We start from the raw sequence: 26,803 nt of genomic DNA on the forward strand, positions 1-26,803 counted from the left end.
CTGGCTCCAAGTGTAAACGTAAACGCGGTCCACCCGTCAGAGCAAATAATACAGATGTGCGGTTTAACGTGCTGACACGTACTCTCATTGTTGTTGCCTTATTGCCGGTGAAAATAAAAGCCGCTATACGATCTTTTCAAGACAAAAAATTGCTCAACAGCTGCCTGTCTTTTTGGGGTTTATCTACCTGAAAAAGATGCATTTCAGATAAAATATTTTTTCAAGTGAAAATGGCTATCACACTTAATCTACTTGCTAAAGTCACTCCTTGGTGACGTAATCCTTAACTTTCGAAATAAATAAAAGTGCGATAACAATTAGGGAAATATTTATATGAAAGTTCGCTATCAGTTTACTGATGGGTTGGAAAGCAAATAGAATTATCGGCTAATGAGGTCGCGTCATTTTGCCACATTTCAACCCAGGTGTGTAAAATATAACGTTTTGAGGGATTGCCTTTAACCATGAGTTCGTTTGCGTCAAATGTGGTCGTGGAAAAGTTGGTATGAAACCAGTATATGTTGAAAACTGGGCCAATGCCGCCGTTTTCCAGTCCCGCGAGAGAACAAACAACAAACACACAGTCTGAAAAGTGGAAAATAAAATATGCAAACATTTTTTGTCAAGTTCAGTTTGTACAATGAAGATAACTTTGTAACATGTATGCTGTCAACTTTGTGGCCAAATATGTATTGTTTTCTTAAAAATTCTCTTGGCAAATTGTGTAAAATTAAAATTAAAATAGGATCATTTATGCAACTTAAATTGATTATAATTATCAGTTTTTGTGAGAGGAATTTCTAATTCATTTGGTTGGTTATCTTCATGATTTTGAGATAACATCATTTTCTCATCAGTGAGCTTTCAAATTAATTTAAGATAAAACATCACATCAACCTTTTAAACGTGCGCGAATGAACACGCAAAAAACCCAGCCTCTATTTCTTCCAAATGAATTAGTTTTTTAGACCATTCATCTTAATAATTTCACTCCAAAAGTTTAAAAAATGTTAGATCAAATTAAATAAAAAATTCCTTCTTACAACAAACACGCAAACTCGCACGTTTTTAAAAGAGCGTAAAAGCTTTTTTGACAATCAAACGAACAAAAAATGCATTCTGCGGTGTATAGTACAGATGTATCCGAGACGAATGGTGAACCGAAAAGGCCACTTCCGAACATAACCATGATAAAGGTCGAAAGGAAAAGGGAAAAGACAGCAGCTGCCACCCTGCTGCTCCGAAAAACACGTTTCGTCGCGAGCTCACCTCTGGCGGAAACTCACCTGGCGGCGGCCGCTCGAGTGAGCCAGCCAGCCAGTTTATTCTGCGGGCGTGAGTTTACCATCAGTCGGTTAACGACAGCCGCGCCGGCAGCACACACACACTCTCGCGCGCTTCTTATTTCCTGCCGCGCTATCGGACCGTCGTCGTCGTCGCAGCCGCCGCCGTTGCCGTTGCCGCCGAGCAGTGTTGAGGAAGGATAAATGGATTTGCGCCCGACCCATTCCTCTAAGGACCCGAGTTTGTAGTTTGGCCAACACGGACTTTTCGGTTGCAAAATGAGGGCCATGTGGGGAAAAAAGCAACGCAGCATTTCGGACGGCCAGCTGCTGCCCAGGAGGAAAAGTCTCGGACAGGTACAGCAAAAATTGACTTTCGATTTTACCAATTAATTTAACTACGATTTATTTCTTTAAAGAAAAGAAATTCGCGCTGATGTATAAAGGGGCAGTGTAAACTAAACTGAATATATTCCATTCCAACAGTCAGTATTTATTATCTAGAGATTGCACTAGAACAAGTAATTTCGGAAAAAAATCAATCAATTTCTCAAGAAAATAAATTGGTTCATGGCGATTTCGGCGTGGCACAAACTCATTTTAAAGGTGAGCAGTAAACAACAATCGGGTACAGATAGGCGGGGTGTAGTAACGGCTTTTCCAACCCTTTATCAGCAGTTGCAATCTGGCCGCATGAACGGCTTGGTTAACCCTTCTCTCTGTCTGTCGTCGCCCTCGCGCCACGCCGTATTATTTCATTCTTCTCCATAATAGTATACATATGTGTATGAAATAATTTTCGAGTGAGCTGAGAGCCGGCACGTATGCTACCAGCAGGCATTTTGCATGCACAATGCGATATTTTTCCATTTACAATTTTTGCTCGTTGAAATGCCCGCGTTGGTCCGCGTTTAATTATCCGGCTGCTCAACGCTTTAATGAGCGGAATAATTCATTGCTTGGCATGTGTTTCGTGCGACACACGCACGCGTCCTTTTTTCCGTCCAGAGGCGAGAGACGCAGGCCAATTCGCAACTTAATTGAGGAAGCCGTCCAATTTCGTTGGCGGCGTCAGCTGCACCTGAAGATGAAGTTTGGAGATTAGCCGCGGCCTATGCGCGTGGATTGCCTTTTTAATTGAGGAAAAATGCAAATTGCACAAACGAGGCTTGATTGCGGACGAATATTGTCATTTCCTGGAATTGTTTCCACCACAATTTCGTATCAAATGTGAATGGCATTATTTCCTTCTCGAAACCTCACTTTTTCGATAAAAGTATTCGTTCGAGAATGAAGCCAGGCTCGATCCTAACTCAGCAGTTGACGCAATCCAGCAGTCATGATGGCGGATACAAAACAGAAATCAAGGTTATGCACTAGAGCTGCACCATGCGGTCGCTTCAATTTCTATCTTATCTCCAAATCATGCTAGCCCGGTTAAATCAACGCGAGAGAAAAAAACACATAATTTCAAAATTGACTCTTGGCGGTGCAATAAATCTCTTCTGATAAATCGCCTTATTAGTGCGTGTTATTTAATATCAAATCTTGGCGAGGCTTTCTCGCGTTATTAACTGCAACCCAATCAAAGCGGCTCGGCTGCAAATTTAATAAGCACGGCATCTCATGTATAGAGCCGCTCTGGATTCTGCTCTTGACGCGCGCGGAAATTAGAAAGGGCGCAGACTGTTTGTTTGCCTCAAGAAATTGCGCCGTAATTCACTACAAAAGTGACTTTAATTCCGATCCACAGCAGCTGGAGAAATTTGCACTTGCACTGCCCTTGAAGAGCGAGAGTCTATTTCCAGCGGCTGACGACGCAGAGAAATTTGAAATATTTCTAAATTGAATATAGAAAAAAAATACCGCCCCTCCAGACAGTTAATTAAGACTGCCCCGATGAGTAGCCAGTCACTTTGAATAATTACCCCCCGCAAGAATTTGATCCTCGCAGGTGCTCCCTTGGAACATTCCACCCTGAGTGAATCATAAATTTTAAATCTCCCACACGCAGACGGACGCCAGCCGTAAAAAAAAATGTAAATCGGAGCGCGGTTTTTGGCCGCAGGGAGCAGTTTTATTACACGCATAGAGATGCGCGATGCAAGAAATGAATATCATTTTGCCTGAGGAAAGGACGCCCTTAACCTTTCGCATCGCCACTCATCTCGCGTCTCGTGTATGTGTTGCTCCCAAAAAAGCGTTGCTTTTTGTTTCGAGAGAGGCAGCACTTTCTCGCCAGACGGGTTTTTATTGTTATTTAAAATCCGGCCATTTGAATGATAATGGAGAGTGACGTGCGTGCGCTGCGAACCCTCGAGGAGGTTTGCTGACAAAACGTGGGTAAACCCTGCAGGCTTTCATATTCAAATTCTTCATAGCCTCACGTGTGTGCACCTTTTTCAGAAGCAACCAGATCCCAATAAAATCGGTTTCGAATTCATTCCTCTACTGCTTTGTCCGCGTTTCAAAGAGACGTCGGAATTTTCTATCTCGGTGCCGTTGACGAAGCTGATTACGTTGGAAATTATTAAATTTCTCCAATGTCAGCCGCGCCAGATGGCCCGAGGAGAATGTGTATTTAGTCACGCGGCTCGAAAGCTCTTACAGATCATACATATAATGCTCACTCGAATTATTAATTCGCCTGCATGTGGGCAGATGGTCCGTTGGCCATAGCCGGACTGACACACAAATTCACGATCCATGATCAAATATGTCGCTTCATGCATGTGTGGAGAGCATCAGCTTGATCGGTTTTGGCTTAGCACTCATCTTTGGTCGTTCAACAGGTGTTCTAACTCAAATTATAGATTGTTTTATGCCCTAGAATTCGTGGAATTCGATCAGACCTGAATATTTTGGTTCAATTTTCTTAACACCCGTAAGTTTGGCCAAGAAAATGGTTTATTGAATATATTTGAAGTACCAAAATTGAATTGTCTTCAATTTTGCCTGATTGAACACGCATTTTCATGAAAAATCCATAGAAAATATATTGAATTTTTTTCATTTTTAGTTTTTCCCAAGACCCAATTTTGTTAGATTTAAGAATAAATGTGAAAGGGTCGGAGGAATTTAAAACACTCTAAAAAATCGTTAGAATAAATGTCGCAACTCATTACTCAATTTATTTTGGAGTAATTTAAAACACTAGAAAATTTCTAAAAAAATTGTTATGATAAAATGGCGCAACTCTCATTACTCAATTTCATTTTCGTTGTTTTTCAACACATGCACATGTCATTTTCCTGTTTAAAACATGGGCTTCATAAAATAAAATCCCTCGGGACTAGCTGGTTTTGATAAAAGCCAACAGCTGTTTGTATTTGGCAAAAATAATATTGGTTTTCAAAGAACACTCGACCAACTAAAAAAAAAAACGAAAAAACATTTTGCATGATTCTGCAATTTTTACAGCTACGTCAGAACCAAATTACTTTTATGTCGCGTGGAAATGAAATCCGCATCTGCACGCATCCCTCGCTCCTGCCCGCCGGCGGCGAATTCGCGTACGGGGCGGGTGTGCGTGCGTCGTTTTTCGCCGAATTTGACAAATTGTCATTTTGTTTCCCGTAGCATGTCGGGTCGAAAACAAGAGCAGCTGACGTTGGTAAAAAATGCTAGCAGGGTTATTCATACGAATCGTATGTGCGCTGTATACATTCGAATATGCGGTGGTGGAGAAACAATAACCTACCCCATGTGCCGTGCAGCAGTCGAGGAGGCTATGCTCGGTGCTTTGTTGCTAAACCGAACAATCCGTGCGAGAGCCTGCCAGCAAAATATACATTTGCACGATGACGGAAAAGGGTTGAGAGCGAAATGAGGCGGCTCTCTCGCCAGAAATCAATCCCTCGTGCACTCATATACTTGCCGCGCTTTCAATATGTGTAATGCAAGACCCATTTTTGCTGAAATTGCGAAATCCTGCTCTCCTGGGGGGCCGCTGCGCTCCCAGTATGTGGAACAAGCCGCGCAATGATGGCATCAGGTGCGAATTACTCACTCACTCACTCGGTTTCTTTCTTTTGTTCCTAATGCTGCTTTTCGGTGATCGCCAGAGCAATAAACTGCGGCGAAAGAGAGCAAAAGGAAGTCTCTCGATTGCTTCCACCTAGCGTTTTCACTGCTGTGCGCCGCCATAAACATTTAAAAGCCCGAGCCGATGAAAATTGAGCGGATGTATGCCTGCGAGCACGCTTTCTTACATTCCCACGATCTGCATCACATAAATATAATTCACTTTATAGGCGTTTTTTTATGCATCTCGCCGGTAATGCAAGTGCAAGGATGTTCTTTGTTCGGAACATTTCCTCCCGACGTCCAAAAGACATAGAACGCGCCGGCTTACAAAAGAAGCACGCGATTGTGCAGGACGACTGCGGTTTCCAATACATTGCTGCGCTTCGTATAGAATGTCAGCCTCTTTTGTTGTCTGCATTCATACTCTAGCGACTGGTCAAGCAAAATCCGCAGGGGGGAAAAGTGCAAGCCAAGCTGAAATTCACGTCTCGTACTTCTGCTTTCAAGGGAAAAGAAAAACAAATGTTAAGATAGTGGTCAGTCTGTCGTGATGTCATCACCGCACGGAAAGGCGAAGATCAACTGTTGCCGGAATTGTTTAGCTGCTTGTTGATTTTTCACTACATACTTGTTGTAACATTCTGTCAATAACAAACACCATGGTGCAAGCAAGACATAAAAAACAAAGTAGTCAAACAAAAGTGACATATCCTATGTTTGTATTTTTTACAATCTTTACTAGCCCATGCATTGATGACGTCATGATCCAGCGCTTCTTCGTGGCGGCTAATATAAAAAATTCCAACAGCGTTTTGATTTGCACGTCCAAAACTGTTAATTTGCGATATCGGTGTCTCAATGACCAAAAATAAAGCGATGAAATAACGCCTCGTTATGCGATCACAATTCAATCATATACACGTTACTGTTACAAAACTTGATGAACTGCCATCATCAAGTTGCGAAATTTCAATCAAACCTGTTTATTGATTGACACAGTTTCGCACGCTGGCAGTTCATGCATCCCTTGCATACATTAAACACGATGCACATATAGCGCATGTACCCATTGTGTACACCGGTCTATTAAAGCGCAGATTTCTAATCAATAGAGAGACAAACGCGATGTTCACCTCAACCTCTGGAAGCAGCTTGGAGGCGAGGCTGGCGCGAATATTAATTAATTACACCATAATACGCCCGTACATATAAACACGGCAGAGAGGGCTGGATGCAAGCGAATTTTCAGCTGGCAGGATCTGAAGCCGCTTTTCCCTTTGTTGCGAGGCGCATGTGGCCGACTTTTTGAAAACCGGGGGCAAGGCCAACCACCCGGGCAGCCCATCTGAGACCAAAGGTGGTAGGCCGCATTATATTAATTACCAGAACAATGCCTTTCAAGTGGTCTCTCCCTCGGAAAAGAACGCGAAAGTTCAAAGTTTTGGCCTAGAGCTCGCATGCTTTCTCAGAACTGAGTAATGAGGGCGATTTGCTCAACCCTTTGTAGCAATAATATAGTTGTTCTCAGATGGGAACAAAAGAAACTGTTCTAAAAAGAGAATAAGGAATTTCATAATTCGTTCTTACCAGCACAAAAAGCAATTAATGAGAATAAAACATCCATGGTGGAATAACTCTCTTACGTTGGGAACTTGGGTTGATATAAAAGATACAAAGAATTTCTTTCCTTGCGTAATTCCATTTTCCACGGCTAGCAAGTTTTTTTATCAAAACGTTGGCCTTCCGATTCCCTCTAGGAGACTGAGATAAAAATTTAAACATGTACCAATTCAAGTAGTTTCATTTCTGGAATTTTATACCGACCCTTGTTTAGAAAAGGAATTTTGAAATTGCTGAGTGGGTCATTACGTAATTTTTCAGGTCTTACTTTAATAAAATATTATCCCATCCTTGCAAGAGTCAAAAATTGCTTTCAATTGCGACATTGGACAGCAGAATTTTGATCTTGGGAGCTGTCGAATATTGTCGACAGCTATTATGTATTCAAAGGGCATTTTGTTGGTACGTCCTTTTGGCCCGTGTGCTCACTCAGCACTTTCTCCTGCGGCTTATTTGGAAGTAGCAGCACCCTTTTGGGGCTCGCATCGCATACACAGGAAATTGTTGCTCTATTCGCAAACCACCGGCGTCGATTGTGTCGTGCCTGCCGCAATGGTGTTTCTTTTCATCGAATTTGCGCTGCCAAGTCTGCCTCAATAGCCTTTCTCGAGCACGTCTTCTGTTCGGTGCGAGATTCGGACGCATCGACGCCCTCTAATGAAGTTTTCCGTGAATTGGTGCCAACGCTGCAGTGGCAGCTGCACGCGTGATTTGGCCGCTGATGATGTGCAAGGTTCGTCGCCAAGGTTCCACTGGACATCGACGGCAAACTCGGTGTCCGTCGCGAGAGACCTCCCCTGCATCCGGCCTACATTTTGCCTCGTGCATGTGTGGCCGCTTGACAATTATTAGAATTCATGCACGCGTATATACGCCTCTCACTATTCTCCACGAATGCTCATATAAAGCGATGCTAATTAGCTCGCGTGACCTTTTGTCTTACTTGCATTGTATTTATTGGTTTTAAAAAGTCATGAGCGTATTCACACAAGGCTGCGGTGACAATTCCTCTGGAAATTACGTTTTCGAGAAAAATAACAAATTATTATCCTCTTCAAAATCGAAAACCGAGGAAAAATTCAGCTTTTGACGTAATCGCGTGGTCAAAGATAGCGAAGGAAGAAACCGCAAGAGAGATGAGTGTGTTGTCCGCGACGACAATGAGCGGAGACCAGCAGCAGCACACGCGGCGTGAATGGAGAAGTGCGGTGCAGCTTTTGATTGGATCACACCGCAAAAGTGACGCGACCGCAAATTCCAGCCGGAGAGAAAAGCAAGCAAATATAGCGCTTATTACTGCTCCGCGAAATGAATTACGTTTTGTTAACCCGGCGTCGGCCAACAGCTCCTCAAGAACTAGTTCAAACTGCGGTTTTTAACGCGATGGGCTTGGGCTATACCATCAGACGAAATTGCACTTTCAATCATCTTCATTCTTGAGATATTTGAAAAGGAAACGAACTGCTAATATAATTCGTTGATGGAAGTTTTCTACTTTTTACGGCAGAGAAAACCCACAAAACCACAACAGAATTTCAATATTTGAATTATTTTTACAAGAAATTTCAATATAGTTTTTTTTAGTGCAGATCTTTCCTGGAAAGAAAAAGAAAAATTAATCAAATTATTAAGATTTGACTATTTAAATTAAACATAAGTACATCTATTTGACTGTGCTATTGGGCATAAATTTTAAAATATTTTCCAGCGATAACGATGCAAATAGAATGATCAAAATGATAAAAAAAGAAACCGCATAGCCTCAAGGTCTAATTTATCAGAACCGATAAAAAGGCTGTTTTTCTTGACAATTTGTCGGCCAAAATAAATTCCCAGAATGAACTGATTACAATATAGGAATCTATCCTCTAACGCAGAAATTTAGCACGCACATCTGCGAGTTTAGCTTCGCATCTGGCAACCTGTGACACGATTGTTCAGGCAATTAGGGGCTTTTGTTGGAGCACACATTATGTCGATCAGTTCGAGACTTGAGACGTAACTGTTCCGACACCGTGTTTGAAACGAACGCATCTCATTTGGCTGCTCTTTACGGCTCTAATTCGATGATCGCGCATGCAACCCGATCCGTCGCGACTTCCAGCGAAACTAACGGCACAACAATGCACACCGAAACAATGTAAACCAGCTGGCGCTTTTTGCTGCTCATCCCGGTCTCGCGTTCGAGGGTTTTCGTGCGTGCGAGACGTAACAACGGTTTTAACCGCAGCCGCTTTTATTGCTCCGAGACATACACTCTACATACAGTATACGATGTTTTACTGGGAATTTTTCACTTTCAGCTTAGACGATTAATCAAATTGCTTTCTTCAAATCGACGTGTGTACGGTAATACGTGTCTTGGATAAAATACACCGTTTGTTTTCTAGAAAATATGGTGAGGAATTTCATTCTATTTCCCGATGAAAGTTAATGGTTTATGGCAGACACTAAAAATCAGAATTCCATTTTCGGACTGCAACACGACGATTAGTTAAACCTTTACGAACTTCGTGCTGCAGCAGTTTTCCGATTGCAATTTCTCATCATGAACAAGTCCATCAATCAAACACATTTTCAACCACGGATCGTGCGCGATGAAAACGCATCCTCAAAACGCACGGCTCGATTCACTAAAAGAAACGCAGCAAACACACTCGTTGGCCGGAGAACAAATAAGACAACACACTCACGTCTAATGACCCAGCCAGCATTGGAGACCCTACATAATAAGCACTCAGCCGTTGGCGCAATTTTATATTTCTCTGTTCACGCGCTATTGTTATTGTGCTCGCTGAGAGACGTTACAAAACATAATGCGCCAGAGCTGTTTGTATTTGTTCTTATAAATTGTACAATGAGCCCGCCCTTGTTTCTCGTCTGACGTGAGCGTGCTCTCCGCGAGCTCTGAAACTAGAAAATGTGTAATTCGTATAAATGAGAAATTCTCTCTCTGCAACCTATAAATTCAAAATATTTATTCCCCGCAGGAGAGAAGATTAGTAATATTTAGAGACAATGTTTAGTTTCATAATTACATGATGGCATGCCTTGTGCACACACTTTATCTGCAATGATAGGGAAGCGCTGGCTTGGTGTTCGGTGTTCATGACCTTCCTCGTACGCCATAATTATATCACGCAGCAACTTGACGACTCTCTCTAGCTCGCCGAGAGCCCATCTGCTGCTGTATTCTCACGGTGTTTAGCTTTGCTCACAGAAAATCGGGCTTCTTTGACGGCAAGACGCAGCGAGTGTGCTTTCATTCCATAATGTATGCACGCAAAGAGAAATAAATTTTACTCGCCACGCGGTGGCACAGATCCCAGAGCAGCTGAGACAAACAAACTGACTCGTTTTTCTTCACGTTGCTGGGTTTTATGGCTGATAAACAAATACAAAATGATTGGCTTCTCCTGCAGTTACAATTTTTTCAATCACCTTTTCGCGTAATGAGCTTGCTTTGAGATTGCTTATTCGACCTATTCAAGTAACGCCGTCGTGCTCATTAAAGCCTCGATTGCGACAGGTTTTGCCGGTACATCGATCGCCGTGAAAGAAATTCCCCCGTGTCGGCTGAAAACCGCAAGCCGCGCGGGGGCGGAAATATCAACAGATGCTTAGACGCGCTTTTTAATCAATATATTCCCGTCGTATTTTCCCAATATCCGCCCGTCAGCGCTTTGTTTTTTGAATGGGCACGGATGTTGATCGCGGGCAGCCAATTGTCTCTGCGGAATGGTGACAACTTATTCTTCCCCAGCGAAATTAACGGCCGTCAATTGTGTTGTTTATAACGACGCGCTCAGGAATTCTAATTACCGCCTTCACGTTGTCAGGTATTTTTATTCACACCGCCCTGGAAAATAACCCAGCGTGCATTGTACTAAACACAATAAAAGTGGAAGGCGTAGTCGCTTCTCGAGCAGTTCTGCAACTTTTGCTCCTTCATCCCCGCGCGGCATCCGTGCTATGGAATGCGAAACTTACGCCCTCGCCTCGATTCAGCCGAGATTGATGAATATTTCAAGCGTTAATAATAAAGATAAAGTTGCAGCTCTTCGCTCATTTTCTGCGCCACTTATATTAGCCGTTGACGCACAGGATTCCTCTTCTTATAAAATATTAAATAGGAAGCAGCCGTGTATACGCTTTTACGCTTTCAGTCGAGAATAAGTAGATCTCATCGCGTATAAGTGGCACGCCGGCCGATAACTCGTCAATTCGTTTTTACGGAAAACCAAGATGCGATTGCGCAACTCGAGCCGATTTGCATGTTTGTAGGTGAAGCAAAACCGGACGGACGGCAATAATGTGTGCCACGTCGTGTGCACAATACATAATAAGCAGGACTGTATTGATCAAGAAGTTTAATTCACGACGACACGAGTCACATTATTTTCACGTCTCGTCGCCGACACCTTGCGTATCGATTTTCGTTGCTGGCCAATTGCGTGTGACTGGTTTCGTTCGTAACACAATTATGCAACGCGCCATACGGTGTGCGTGCTATGAAAATTATTGACCACACACATACACTTGGGCGCTATCTGCAGTCCTCGCTTCCGTTTAAATAATTCATTGCGTTTTTGAGTGAAACGGGGCCGTAGAATGGAATTATTTCAATATTAGAAAGTGGGCGTATGTTGCCAGCCGAAATTACCATCAAGAGACAAAACAAAACCGTCCACTTTCAGCAAGCGTGTGAGAATCCTGCCGAAAATCTTCTCTCGCTTGGCCAGCTGACTCAAAAATAGAGCACCAAGCCGATTTGCATATGAGCCCCCGCAATTAGGAAACAAAGCCTCAATTGCTACTCGCCCATTTCTCACGCTCGCATAAACTCAAATTTGTTTTAACGTGCTTTGTCCTTTCGAAACCTCGGCTCGGAAGTAAGAGAAAATGCGGGCAAAGAGCAAAACTAAATGCTCTTAACTTTCACAATGTTTGAATCATGATTGTTTGAACGAGTTTTGGTTTTCAACACATCAAAATCTTTTTAAATAGTATTTTCCATTATTTTTTCCTGCTAACTAATACATATCACATTTACATCCAAATTAACAGTTGGCAGCCTAAAATTCTTCCATTTTTTATTACAATTTATTTGCAAGTAAATAGTCCTCAATTAAATCTTGTGTTTCAGACCTCTCGGGACGACTCCAAGTTGCCAGCGCCGACGAGTGCAGCGCCGCTGGCGGCGCCGACGGGCGCAACGCCGGTGGTGCCGGTGACGCCGCCCGCCTCGCAGCGCCTCCTGGAAGAGACCCTGCAGAGGAGCGGGCCTTACCCCATGGTGGTGGTGCCCACGAGCGGGGGCTACTGGCTCGACGGCCCTGAGCAGGAGTGCGCTTTCGACCAGCGGGGCGACCCCGTGCTGCCCGCGGCCGCCTCCGCGCCTGCCCCTGGCTGGAAGGTCAAGTTCGAGACGGACGAGACTGCCAAGTGCTACCGGAGGTTCTTCATGGGAAGGGTAAGTTTCATTGCGCTTCCTCGTCCGCAAAATTCAATGCCGACCCCCAGAGTGTACAACATAAAAACAAGAGTTGCACATTATTCCGGTAAAAATATGTTAAAAGGTTTTTAATGTTTGGCCAAATCAAATATTTCTGCGAGTTATTAATCTCGGTCAGTCAAATATAGTGTTTTTGTTTCGCTGTTGGTAAAAAATTATTTGGGGCTTGAAATCAGGTTTATCAGTGGGAATAATTCAGTAATTCATCTCGTAAAGAAATTAGCTCTTGCAAAAGATCGCATTATTGTTCTCCTTTATCTGCCTATCATAAACTAAAATAGCATTATCAGTTGTTCATTGCGTTCATTCACGCTCAAGAACAAGTACAAATTCTTTTTTTAATCTAAAACGCAGCAATTTCGGTCTCTCTCGAGAACCTTTCTACTTTGATTGTTATTCTAAAACCTTAGTTGAATATTAAATCGTAACCGGCTGCTCCTTTTCATGTGGACTGTCCTTTTTGCCTTAAATATTCGTCGGCCAGAATTAATTGAATCATAAAGCAGCACTACATTTCGTCACAAAAAGGGTTGAAGGGTGCAATTTGAATATTTTATATCCACATTCTGTGTAACACGCTATTCATTCCGTCCCCATTCAACCATCTGTTGCGAGCTGCTGGCTGAATTTTTTACTACTATGTTTTAATATTTCCATCCCAACGGTGCTGTGTGCGCGAATTTTGTGCACTTTTGACGCTGTTGTTTGATATTCCGCTCTCGTGAATTGTTTCTCGCGCGCGCCAACAGCAAACTTTTCACGTGCACACACTTTATTTTACCCAACCGTCGTCTTCTCTCATTCGAGGCGACTTCTCTCTCAAATTACGACTGCTGCTTTAAAAATTATTCCCAGCACGTTTTTATCTCCTTGTGACGTGAATTCGTTTTGTGAAAGAATGAAAGAAAGAGAAATAGTATAAAATGAGAGCTGGTAATTTTTTATCACTGCTGCAGCCAGCCGCGTAACAAATCAGAGGCGAGGACATCGGATTTCGCTCCCTCGCTCAAACACAAAGGTGAATCATACAGAACGGTGCGAAACAGCTGAAGAAATCTCTTATCTTATCGCCTCCTTTCACGTTTTGCTGAACGTGCATTATATGCGCCGGCTTATAGGGAAATGAAAAAGCGAACACAAATTTCACCCAGCAAAAAGAAAAACAGAATCGCGATAAGAAAATCCGAGTGTGTACGTGCTGAAAAAAAACGGAAAATAATCTAGTTCCTACTCAGGAGATAAGAAAAGTATTTTATTCGTCTGCACAAACGAACTCTTTGTGGGCGGAAGGTGTATACGAAATCGAGTCTGTGTAATGCATTTTGCGGCACACCCCTGCTGCTTCTTTCACGGGAAGTGGTTCGGCTAATGCGCAGGGCTGAAACTTAAATACTCATATTTTCAAACGGCGTGTAATAAAAACGCCGGTGTGATCAGCCAAGCGCGAATTTGGAGCTGGCTCGTTCGTTCGTTCGCATGGTGGTTAGCCAACGTGCATGGTGGCATGGCGTGTATGTGTTTCTGGGAGTTCTTTTACCGGATAGACCGGCGGTGAGAACTTGAACTTCCGCCCTCGCGTTCGCAGTGAGCGATATGCTGGCAGCTGGCCCAACAATAAATACGTACATCAAGTCGCAACAATTGCAATGCAAGCGCCTAAGAGGGACAGCTTTTTTTCACAGGAGGGGAAATTCAATAGCAAAAACCTGTGATGGGGAGAGCAAAATACCAAGTCCGCAGCTTGTGGTACACAGAATTTCCTTTTACCGTAAATTTGCCACACACTGTCAATGACTTTTCACGGAAAATTATATTATTTTTTTAAAGATATACTGTAATTCGAATTACTTTTATTTAAAATAATCTCAGTTGCCAATCGGGTAGAAAGACTGTAAATTAATCTCATAATTTTCACACCATTTGATAGACGGAGACGATAGGAAACGTAAACGAGCGAAAAATGATTAAAAACCGATTAATTTTTTTTCGAGAAATGGGGAAAATCTGAAAATTAACTGTTACTTGGTATTGATTTCTTTATTGTAAATTTTAGAAATGAATTGTTGCTAAATTCCACAAGCAATAAATTAAATGGAGCACTTGTCAGATGTAAATATGTAAAATGTTGTCCTGTCAATATCCACTATAATTTTTCTATTTCGAATTTAAAATTTCAAACAGATCGAAGCTTGTTTTTTTCACTCCTCTTTGTGTTCACCGAAGTGTTGATATCTCGATATATGTAAATTACGTAAGCTATTGTTCAATTTATGGAAAGAGCTTGTAACATTCACATTATTCATAACGAAATCAACTCAGCGAAACGCAAATAGCTGTTATTAGCATGAATATGAGCGCATAGAGAGAGAGATTGAGTTCCGGCTGCGTGCTTCTGTTGCCTCGGAAACCAAGTTCCTAAACAAACGGGAACGGTGGGAAACTTAAGTGCAGTCTCGGCCTGGGAGGCGTTATTTTTTATCAGTAGACGCGAATCTCGGCCCTGAAGCTGGCAAAGGAAAATACAGTCTATCAGTTGGAAAGACGCAGCGGGGTGAAAGATTCAATTTGGGTGAAGGTCGCGAGTATGCAAATTCTGTGCGTCCTTTTCGACGGCAGGCAGACCGACCGACTTATCTTTGAAAGCGAAAAATATGCACGCGTTGCGCGGGCAGCACGAAAGCGGTGTTTAACCGTGCGCACGCGAACAAACAGAACCGGCGTCTTTATCTGTTAAATAACACACAACAGTATTTGTCTCGGCGTCAGCAATGCATAATTCATACCGAGTCCGGCGCTCGACCCATACATTTGCATGTTAATCATTCTTCGGGCTAAGGCGCAAAAGGATGAATGGAACTCGCCCGCTCGCTTGGCCGTGGGATGCATGCACTTGTTCGTGTAAGCCTTTGTCGCTGGCTTTTTGACCTCGTTGCCGCCGCCGCCGGCTACAAAAGCGCGAACCGAGAGTGCCGCATATATGCCAAAGGGCAGTGCAAAATTCCGCCCGCGCACCCACACAAACATACATACAATAAATATACGCAGCCTGTCAACCTCCAAGGACTTCTATTTTGCATTCCTTCTGCGGTCTTTTACTTTTCATCTCCGTGGAACTCTTCCAACACTGCTACTTGCTTTTGAACACTAGCCAAAGCAATAAAACTCTATTGGCAACAACCTCAATGGTCTTACATTTTATGTTTATTTAATTTATTTCAATGCTGCTTTTGAATGGGCTTTGCATACAGACTTCAAATATATTTCCTAATCTTCGAATGCGATTTATTTTTGAAATAAATCGACCAACAAAAATTTGTAATGAACGCAAGTACCAGTCTGAAAAAATGAAGGTAATTAATGAAATTTCAACCTATCGAAGTGTGAAGCTCTGTGCGGATTAATTCGGGATGATTAACTGTTAGTGAAATTTTGAAATGAAAAACTAATAACAAAAGATCTCGAAATGTTCAGCGGTTGTGTTGGCCCCTCAGACCATATCACCTCCAAAAAAATTAATAATCATAGAAATAGCTGCAGAGCATTCGGAATCGGCCATTTGATGATTTCAAATCTCAAAAATAAAATCTCCTGAAGTATAAATTCAACATCGCTCTTTAAAAAAAATCAGGATGATTCAAGAAAAATTTATCGGTTCTGTGATTATCTAGGAAGAATTTATATTACTTCAATTAACTTTGCAAAATTCCTCTCTCTCGTGTTTCACTGCCTACGTAACAAGTCGTATAAAAGACCACTTGAAGGAAAAACTAGGAGAAAAAAATGCCGCGAGCAGTGGTTTAATGCAGCTCTTACAATTTTTGAGCGGAATTTTCCAGCTTGCTGCTCTTGTATATAAACACATTTTTTCACGTGCCCTTATGAATTCCTTCTCTCGTTTTGCTCCTCTCGACACAACCCCGTTGTGAATAAAGTTTCTTTGCCTCGCAATGAAATCCACAATTCTCGTTAAACCTCCGCGACGCCATTTGAATTGCAAATCGGAGCAAAAAGATGAAAGACAATAAAATTGCAGCTGCAGGTGCTGATTTATCTCGGCTAAACGCAGGATGCAACTTGTAGGAACATTTTTACAGAGCTCAGAACTCTGCTTAGCATAATTGCGAATGACAACCATGCAGGGAATGAGGAGGAAATAATTAATTTTGCCCTGGCGCGTGGGAATTCCGTCTTAATTGAATTTTCAAAAGTAACTGTCCTCCGCCGAACGAGCGTGGGAGCTCTGATCCCCATTTCCTAAATGAACTTTTCAGTTGGTTCAACCCACAGCCGGTTAATTGTTTGCGAAAGAACAAAATATATATTTACTCGACGAGATAATCTAAAATGAGGAGCAAATATTTGATTTGATAAGTGACTCATAAATGCAATGAGACCGGAAGAAAAGCATTTCGTGCTGTTTCAGTTTGCGAAACAGGCAGTATAGATTTCTGTATTGTAACAATTACGTCACCATTGGAAATAAAAATAATGTGCTTTTTACTGGAAAAGCTCGCCTGATCAAGAATCGTTAACCTCGGCTATTTTTACGATTTGGGTCGCATGCATGCATATATTCGAATGATAAAAATCCTTTCAAAAGTCAGTATATCTCCTTGGTTGGGTGAAATAAAACCGCGCTGCGCACGACTGACTGCTAGCTTCCAGGGTGAGCAGATCATTAAAAAAATTAGGCGCTGAGCAATTTCGCCTGCCGAGCAAATGAAGCAGAACAGCGGATAGACCTTAAAATGCAGGCAAATTAAGGGCCAAGTAAACGTACGCTGACGTTGACTTATAAACGGAGGAAACGTGAACGAGTTTTTTAATCTAGATGAATTATGCTCTCGACGAAATCACGTGATAAGAATATTATACAAATTCGGGGAGGGGAACCACGAGGAAGCGATGCTCCTGTTGCTCTTCTTTTTTTATATTTTATAACATTCAGGGGGAATTCGTGATGTAGTTTCTAGATCTCCTACAAGTTTTGAATTATTATGGGATGGCGTAGCCACCAATAAATTTATCTAGCTCTCGGAAAGGGCGACCGCGCAGCTGTGGAGGGACGAGCAGAGCGTTTAAATAATTCAAATTAACGGCTTGTCTGCCAACACGTGGCCAGAATGTTTTACTTTCGAGCTGTCGCAGATTAATGCTGAAAGGGAAAGGAAAAGGCGAAAACCTGCCGTGAATTAAGTGATTTGCATGAAAGCTGGACAAGACGCAAACTATCACCGCAAGAGATGAGTGAGTGATGATTCAGACAACAAAGCAGCGGCCACACAAAAGTGCAAGAAAACGTTCCAGTTGAGGGAAAATAAGAAACCCGATACGCGGGTGTTCGGTGCATGAGTCACGAGAGCACATTCGGTCCGACCAACCGTCAACGGGGATACATGAATTCGGTTCACCTCTTCGTATAAAAGGCAGATTTTTTGCCAACTCTGTGCTTACCGGTGCTGACATAATTTGAGATGAGTCACGGCGACGCAAAACATATTGCGTTTACGCAGAGAAGAGCTCGGTGAAGTTTGATATTGTAATGAGTCCACCCCGTCTCACTTTCAGTGCGGCATTTTCACCTCGTCCGCTCGACGAACGCGAATTAAAGCGTCTTCTCGAGGCGAAAATTGCTCCGCCTTCGGGCTTTCTATTATTTCTATATCGACGGCTGGGCGGAGAAAGCAGTCTATTTGGAGGCACGCTTTTTTTCTGTTGAAGAAGGCGCGGTCCAGATCACGCGAGTTCAATGCAACAGCTTGACCTTTCTGCTGAATGCAAATCGACTAAATTATTTCACAACTCACCAAAGATTAATATACTTGCTTTTTTTAGTCTGGTGCTCGATAAGCTGTTAAAAATAAAATAAATTTTCTTGTGTGTCCAAAAAATACTTGTTGCAAAAATAATGAAAACAAATCAATGAACTCTTTTAAATTCCACAGTGCCAAAATTCGATCAGTGTAGCCATAAAATATTTTAGTTTTAATAAATTTCATATATTAATTATATTCTCAAACATGATATTTCAAATTTTATACTCACAGTATTATGTTTGTGCTGTTTGTTGCAACACGCCAAGCTTACTTGACCAAACTGCTCTATTGTTTTCCCCGAGCGTAATTAACCGCAGCTCCGCGATCAACGAATTAGAAGTAGAAGTCTCAAATTGCAGGCTGCCAAATTTGCGCGAGACCCTCCATTACTCTGTCCCTGCGTCGGGTCATATACTCTATAATTTCGCGACCCATGATTGAGATTAGTGCGTGCCGGGCAGGCAAAAATGTGCCTCGTCAGCTCCAGCCGGGCGATTGATAAGACACGATCTCTCTATTACGCACCACGCCGTGTTGATAAATTAGCGAAAAACCAAGCGCTATGCGCTGCTTTAAAATGGATTGCTCTTAATTAGAGACGGCTCGAAATTTCAAGGTCTCGCACGAGCTGCATCACAGTCGCCCTTCACAGCCGAGAAATAAATTTATGTCGCTTGTTCAAATCGACAATAACAAAATATTTCCTGGAATGCTATTCACGTTAGTAAAAATAAATTCTCTGGAGACCCATCACTGGACTGACGCTGACTTATGGTGGTTTTCCCAAAAAGGAGCGATGTTTTCGTTTTCTGTGTATGAAAGAGGTTCGTTAGAGGCCGCAATCAGATTGTGATTATTTTTTCGTGGGCGTGGGTGCACGCCGAATCACAGCAGATGATGATGGGAACAAGCATGTGTGTGTTCCGCCGCGATATCCCTGTGTTCGACAGCTGATGAATGCTAATTTTGCTGATTGATGCTGGCGAGTTAAAACCACCTGCGGCCGCAAATAGATCACACGAACAAATGCGCCGCGCTCACATCTGCTCCACGCGCGTGCTTCTCGCGGGCTGTTTACGGCGGAACGGAATCAAATGCTACGTGAAATTCGACAAGTCCTGTGTATGGCCTGTGGGAACAACTAACGTTTATTTAAAATGCAAATGGGTCAACGTGAAATGGGTTAAAAGGATCCAGTGATTTAAAATATTCCTTTATATTAGGACACATCGTTTTTCCTCAATAACCAATTTTTTTACCAAAATGTTGTAATAAAAATTGTTTAATGTGTCTTAAGAATTAAGAATTGAGTATTTTTTTAATTTTAAATGTTTTGTTTGTTTTTACATTCTCAAAACACGCTGAAATAACAAGCGTATCATTTTATGTCGAATAAAATAAAAATAAAATATAATAAAACATGTCTTTTCAATTCTTTTTCAAGAATATAAATAACATTTCATTAAGGAAATACGATTGTAAAGAAAATGCATCCCTGTTGGGGAAAAGAAGAAGAAAAACAACCTCGTACTCTTCCCCCTGAATCGCCAGTTTCCAATTTCAAGCCTGGCAGATCGTTTTAATCGTCTAATTTTCGCCAACACGACCGGCCCGGCAGACAGAACTAATTAAAATCGTGTTCACGAGCCGCATTTCCATTTGATTGCAGGAACACTACAACCTAGTGGCCGATGACCCTGTCCTGGGACCGGTGCTGCTGTCCGTCAAAAACGAGCTGATGGCCAGCCAGGAACACACAAGGCTCGTCCTCAGGCTCAAGTCAGGCACGGTGCACGAACTGCTGCCAAACACGTGCATCCAACAGTCGCCAAACCCGGCCAAATTGGCAAAGGTAGGTTCACATGAGAAGGAATTTTGTCCTCGGAATTTCGTTATGATCCAATTGCTCAAGGCATTCCCCGAGCCTTGCGCGAGACGTGCTCCAGACCTTTACAAGGATTTGTAAATTGACACAGGAATAATTTTCTACACCTCGTGTGCTGACAATAAAGTTATAATTATTATTGCTAGAGGGCTGCAGCTCGTTGCTAGAATCGTGCGATGTTTCACAGCTACAATTTTCTGCACTTTTAAATTCTTGGTCTTGCAAGTTCACAGTTTTAAAGATTAAAACGCCCCTTTTTAGAAATTTATTGTTCAAACAAGCGATTCGATTATGTGTAGAAATTGAAACTTGTTTACAAACCACGCCGTTTAAACGAGGTGAATAATGCGTTCAATTTAAAACTCCCTTTTAAAGCGTGGGACATGGTTTTCTGCCATTTTTCATGCTTGCCTAGATGATGAATCACGGCCTTGATCTGCTCCGCAATTAATCAAATATCCTCGCCACGAAAGCGAGCAAACGATGAATCACACAGCAGCTGAAAATTGCCAGGAAACACCGCTGGTTTAAATTTATTTACGTGCGAGCGTTTGTCCGACGCCCATGAAGTCGTTTTGTTTTCAAGTGAGAGAGTGCTGATCACGCCTAGAAATCAAGCCGCGGTCGTTATTATTATTGTTGTCCGTGCTGGCTCCACCCGCCAAGCATTTTGAATTTCAAATCACGTCCGAAAATGTAACAAAAACACACTCACTTGAGTTGGCAGGTGGAGATAATTTTATCCCGGCTTGCAAAACTCTCCATTCCGCCGCTTTTTATGTATCGCAAGCGCTGACGTGTGGTTGCAAAATGATTCCTTGCTGACGTGTAAGCATAAAGAAACACAATACTAATTCCACTTTCCCACTATTGTTTGCGAGTGGCACATATATGCGATTTGTTTGGCGATATATTGGAAAACTTTTGCAGCCTCGCGCACGGCTATTCAATTCGTATATATAACTGTTGTTTGACCCTTTCTTATTCGCCTGTGAATGTGCGTTTGAATGATGGATTGTTTTGTCAAACGACTTTTCGTTGCGTGCTCGTTTTTACTCAGAATCGTGATTGTCTGCTCGCATCCACATTAAATTACGATAGTCCGACGCCGCTCACCCTCTCCCCCGAAATATTAATAATTCCTCCAAACAGACACTCGGTTCCCAGCCAATCCATCAGCACGGATACTAAAAAGCAGACACTTTTAACAACTACGTGTGAAAATAACGATTTTTCTCCGATGATGGACTCCCGAAATGCTCCCTCAGCAGATAATAGGCGGGTATACCTTTTTCTCGCCAGGTAATGACCCTGTCAGGTCGTAACCCCTTTCAGCCGGCCTCCCCCGCGCCCTTGAACCGTGGAAAGCATTATTCAAACCAAAATGAGCGTTTCTATTGTTGATCGGCGTGAAAAGCGCATTCAAAAGAGAAAACACGCGTGACTAGCCTTTCCGTTCACGCCAGGTGGAAATTAATTTGGTCCCTGCATAATTATACAGGCTCGGAGAGGGAAAAGAACGCGATCGGAACCATATGCATAAAATCAAAATCATGTTTGTAGAAGATGCAGCTGGTAGTTCTCTCGACGCGAGAGATCAAATTTCGACGGCTTAAGTGTTTGCTCCGACTTTATATAATTATCACCAATTTTCTATCATCTTTCCGGCCTAACAAGCGAATCATCTTCGACTTTTATTAACCGATATATGTTATTTATAAAAGCACCAATTAACTGAAGAAGATCTTCCGTCTATCTATGCTTCAGCGAGACACTTGCCAAATCTCATTTTTTTTTCTTTTTTAAATTTAGACGGAGCTGCGTCCATACCGCGTCGGCATTATCTTCGGAACGGCTAGGGGCTACTGACGTTCAGCATAACCATACTGCGCTCATCTTCGTGCCGTAAAAGTAGTTCAATCCAATTAAAATTCGATCCGCGCCTTCCGCCCCCCTGATACCTGCCGGAATCACAGCATCTCGTCAAAGATCTCGCGTTACGCACGGTGCAAAACGAATTTTTCGGTGCCATGGGAATGCGTCAGACAATGGGAGCGGCGTGACCCGCGAGATAAGACAGAGTGTCTCTCTTGAGAGAACCGGAGCAGCGGTTTTTTGCCGTTCTTGTCGGTTTACAAGAGCTGCTATGTTTGCCTTTCGTCGTCGCCGGGGCCTGATCAGCAGGAACTAGCGCCAAAATCTAATTTCGCCCTCTTGGCAGCGGGGGTGGCTGGCCGTTATTGGCCGAGGGACACCACTTGCGCGTCTGCCGCCTGCCTGCCCGTTTGTATGCTCTCCGCACGACCCGCATGTAGGGCGCAGACTTGACTGACTGCGCGACTGCCTCGTCCTGATAAAACAAACACACTGGGCGCCTCTTCAAAGCTCCGCGCGCGCTGCACACACATAAACTTTTGCAACATATACATACGCCAAGAGCCGATGGGTTGCCTCTTGTCTGGATAAACTTCAGGCAGGATTGAGACTTTTAATAAAGAGCACTGATGCAATAATCGCCAGAAGAGCTTGCAGATAGAGCAATGAAAAATGGCTGTCAAATCCGGAGAGCGTGTTTTTCTTCATTTTTCATTACTGGAGAACAATGAGAGGAAAGAGCGATAGGCGTTTTGCTGCTCAACAGGTCTTTAAACTTTTGATTGATTAATGGAGTGAGCAGTTTAATCATTGAATTATAACCGAGGAGATGAATTAAATAGATTAAAGTCTAAATTATATAAGAGAGGCTCTCTGCGTATTTTTAAATTTTGATTTTTCTCAGAGATGAAAAAGGGACAAATGATGTTTATGTTTTTGTAGCAATTTTATTTTCTTTTGAGTGAAAATTGAGATCAAACGCGCACGTTTGGAACAAATTTATATCTAAACTTTACATAAATTTTAAGTTTCCGTGTTTCTCGAACTCTTCAGAGGCCCACAAATCAGTTTCAGGCCTATTTTTTCCACAGAAAACATATTTATAGCTCGAGCGGATTATAAAGATTTTGCTACCATCAATACTTCAACGATTTCACGATTCGTAAATAATGTTTGCACTTGCCATCTACAGAGCTTAGAAAAAAATAATCGATCGACGGAAATTCCCAGGCCTAAAAACATAATGGCGCTTCACTTCTTTAGCAGAAGACAACGGAACAAAAAATAGAATTAACCTTTGTGTTTGATCGCTGCGATTCGCGCACTGAGAATGAAAAGTCGATTCCATTGAGATAACCCAGTCGATTGGAAATTCCTGATCACGCCTCTCAGGCTGAAACAAAAAGAATGCCGATTCAATACGTTCAATACGATTCGTTCGTAACGCGACGCACAAAGATCGCACACTGAGCCGGTTCGGAGGCATGTTCATTGATCTGTAGCCGTGACACTGCGCGAGATAAAACACTGCCGAGCACTAAATCACTCTGCTCCTAATGTGAGAATTCACCGCCCCGGGCGATGTTTTCCTCGGATGTGCGAAACCAATTCATTCAGCTCTCTTCCCATGACGCGTATCAAACTCCGAAGAGAGGCGAGGGAATTTTTCGATACACTAGAAGCAGTGCAAACAAACCAAATCGATTAAAATGTAAATTTTTGCGTCTCGTGTAGTGCCGCACGGGGAGCAGCAAAATGTAATCTGCTTGTCGCCCGTCCAAAGTAATACGCGTTTTTTGGAGAAACCTGCTATACGATAGAGAAAATCTGACTTCTCGCGCCGCGCGTCCAGAAACTTTTGTGATTGATTAGGGAAACCGGTTATTTTCTCCTCACAAAACTGATCACTTTGACTGCCCAGCCAGCATCTCGAGTTGGAAATTTGGGTCCTGCTCCACCCAAGGAGCAAGGCCACGTGCATTAGTCACTCGGAACTGAAAAATAAATGAGCCTGCCAGCCGAGTTTTTTCCGCGCCTTGCAACGCTTTCGACGCAAAAATGGATGTGACACCTGAAATATCGCGGTTGCTTCCTACCCAAAAATGATAAAAGCATATACTCAAGCGAGAATGAAGAAGCGAGCAGGTCTTGGCGGCGGCTGAGTGAGAAAAGTATGCTAATTTCTCAACCTCCGCCTACCCTTTCTCAGAGGGATCGGCTTCGCGAAACGGCCGGGCTGATCACACGCTCTTCAGGTTTCTGTGCGGCTGACTTCATTTCGAGCAAATCTCACGGCAAATTATGTCCGCGCTGTGATCGGCACCTGGGAAAATAAATTAATCAGACAGAGTACGAGGCCTTGGGCTCGTGTGTGAAGTCGCACGCAATTCTATTTGTAAGCAAAATCGAGCAACACTTCATTCATCGCCCTACTTGAGCATCTAGGAACAATTCTTCCGACGAATGAAGTCAAGTGAAAACGCCACACTTTTTTACGAAAAGGTAGAAAGTGGACATAGTAAAACACACCGACAAGAGAGTGATAATTGGTGCCTAATTCGCCGTCTACCCGTCCGTAAACATCTTGCTTCGGAGAAGAAACGCTTCAAATTACTCGGCTTAAAAGCTGAATTTGGCCAGAAGCTGTCGTGCTTTCCGGGAATGGGCCCAAATTACTCCTGCAGCGACTTGACACGGGGGCGTGACGCAACAGTTCAGGGTCAGAGGAAGAAAAGGAATCACGCTCGGTGCTTCCGACTCAGGAGAAAAATCATTAGCACGCTCAGCATAGCTTCTTTCCTTTTCTTAATTCCTTTCTCGCGCCGCCGGATGCGAGCCCATTCCCCTGAGACCAATTTTATATCTCGGAAAATATCAGACCGGCTCGCAGCTGAAATTGTAATTAAATCAGAGCAACTCTCTTCCCTTTTCCTTCCATAAGAATCCGCCGGCGTTAATAGCCTCGGCTGGTAATGACTTTCGCACGTTTTTCGCACCGCCTTAGCATAATTTGCGCTGCGGAGCGTGAACTGGGGCCCCTGACGAAAGGGTTCTTTTTTGACCAGCACTGGAGCGGGAGCGACCTTGCTGCACAACAACAAAAGTGTTTCAGCGCGTGATGGTCTGATGGTGGTAATTGGCGTCGACCAATCGGTTGGTGCCCGACCGAAATGGCATATCGAGTCCTCGGATCCGCGCAAGAATAACACTCGACTCGCTAATTTTAAGGAATTTTACGCCACTGACTGAGGTGTTTTACTTGGCTCGTTGACGGCGTGATATGCAACGAGACTTTTATTGATAAAAAAAATCTTCATGCTTTAAGAATAAGACTACTATTTAAATTTATATTAAATAATAGAAAACGATTTATTTCTGAGAGTTACAAAATGTAGTAAATCATTCCAGTTGGACCAGAGCTTTGCCTAATTAAATTTTTTGAAGTGCCATTTTCCTCCTCCATCTTAAATAGGAATAATTTTACAAAGCTCTAGCGCAGTGCTCCATGTGATTGAAGATTCAATAAGTATATCCTGGTTAAATTGTTTTTTTTTTTGTATTTACAATCGATTAATTATTTTAATATTGCTCTAGTAAATTTTCTATCTATAATTTAAGCGCAAACCACGTTGTTGTTTGCGTGGAGTTGCACATGCGGGCGAATACATAAATGTGCTGGTATAATCACCGCGTCCCACCGAAAAGTAATCGCTGCCGCAATTATATATCTCACCACTCTATTTCCTCTTGCGGCTCAAACGCGCAACGATTTCCCGTCTTGTCGTATATCACAATCGAGGCGAAAAGCTGGTGCAAATTGGAGCCAGTCGGACAGCGAGGAAATCATTCGTTTCTGTCCGTGCAAAAATATTAATTTTCCTCCGGGAATATCTCTTTTTTTCTCTTTCTCTCGTCGTCTTTTTGAGGCAGATGAAACGAGTGTGGGAAATAATGGGGCCCGGAGCTGCGCGGAATTTCTTCGCCGCGAGGAATGCTTTGAGGCCCTTCAGCCACGCAAATAATGCACACGCGAATTATTTTAATGACTCGCCTCGCAATAAAATAAACCCGGCTAGCAGATTGGATTTGTTATTAAATCGTAAATGTGTCCGTTTGTGCGTGACGATTACGTTTTACTCAAAACTCATGCAACTTTCGTGATTGATTCGCAGATGCTGAACGAGGAAATCACCGCCGACAAGTTCAGTCCGATCCTGTGCCCGAAGGCGTCCGACCTGATCGCCACCTACGATGAGCACGTTCTAGTTTCCACCTTCAAGTTCGGCGTGCTGTTCCAACGGTTTGGACAAACCACGGAAGAGCAACTGTTCAGCAACCCCAAACCTTCACAAGCGCTAGACGAGTTCCTCGGCATGCTTGGAAAGAGAATCAGACTCAAGGATCACAAAGGGTGAGCACAAAAACATTTTATTTCAATGATATATTTTTCAAACTAAATTTTGTGAATGAAACATTTTGATAGGGATATTCTAAAGATAATACTAAGGGATTTCCAGAGCCCAAGATAGTTTGTCTAATTTCTTTAATATTTTCAAAGGAAAAAATAAGGGGGAGAAAATATGACAGATGTAGTGCCGAGTCTACTGTGCTGCTCATTTATCCTTACTCTTTCTTAACCCTTTTTATCTTTCCTCTCCTTCCTTCCTTCCTTCCTATTTTTACCCTTTGAAATTATGGAAGAAATATTTATACCATTTTGGAACGGCATTTATGGCCAGACTTTTTACTATTTTAACACAAACTTTTATTGTTAATTTTTATC

At 42.7% G+C, this 26,803-nt stretch overlaps 1 protein-coding gene across 8 annotated transcripts in view; it reads left to right on the plus strand.

The window, feature by feature from the left end:
- RapGAP1 (Rap GTPase activating protein 1) overlaps nucleotides 1–26,803 on the plus strand; it is a 243,819-nt gene that overhangs the window by 207,473 nt on the left and 9,543 nt on the right. For all 8 annotated transcript variants that reach the window (XM_065485379.1, XM_065485376.1, XM_065485375.1 and 5 more), the window contains 3 exons: nucleotides 12,076–12,402; nucleotides 19,930–20,112; nucleotides 26,193–26,431. In XM_065485379.1, the coding sequence (XP_065341451.1) occupies nucleotides 12,076–12,402; nucleotides 19,930–20,112; nucleotides 26,193–26,431 (749 nt within the window). The remainder of the gene's footprint in view (nucleotides 1–12,075; nucleotides 12,403–19,929; nucleotides 20,113–26,192; nucleotides 26,432–26,803) is intronic.

Source organism: Cloeon dipterum, chromosome 3 (genome assembly GCF_949628265.1).
Source record: "Cloeon dipterum chromosome 3, ieCloDipt1.1, whole genome shotgun sequence".
NCBI classification, from domain to species: Eukaryota; Metazoa; Arthropoda; class Insecta; order Ephemeroptera; family Baetidae; genus Cloeon; species Cloeon dipterum.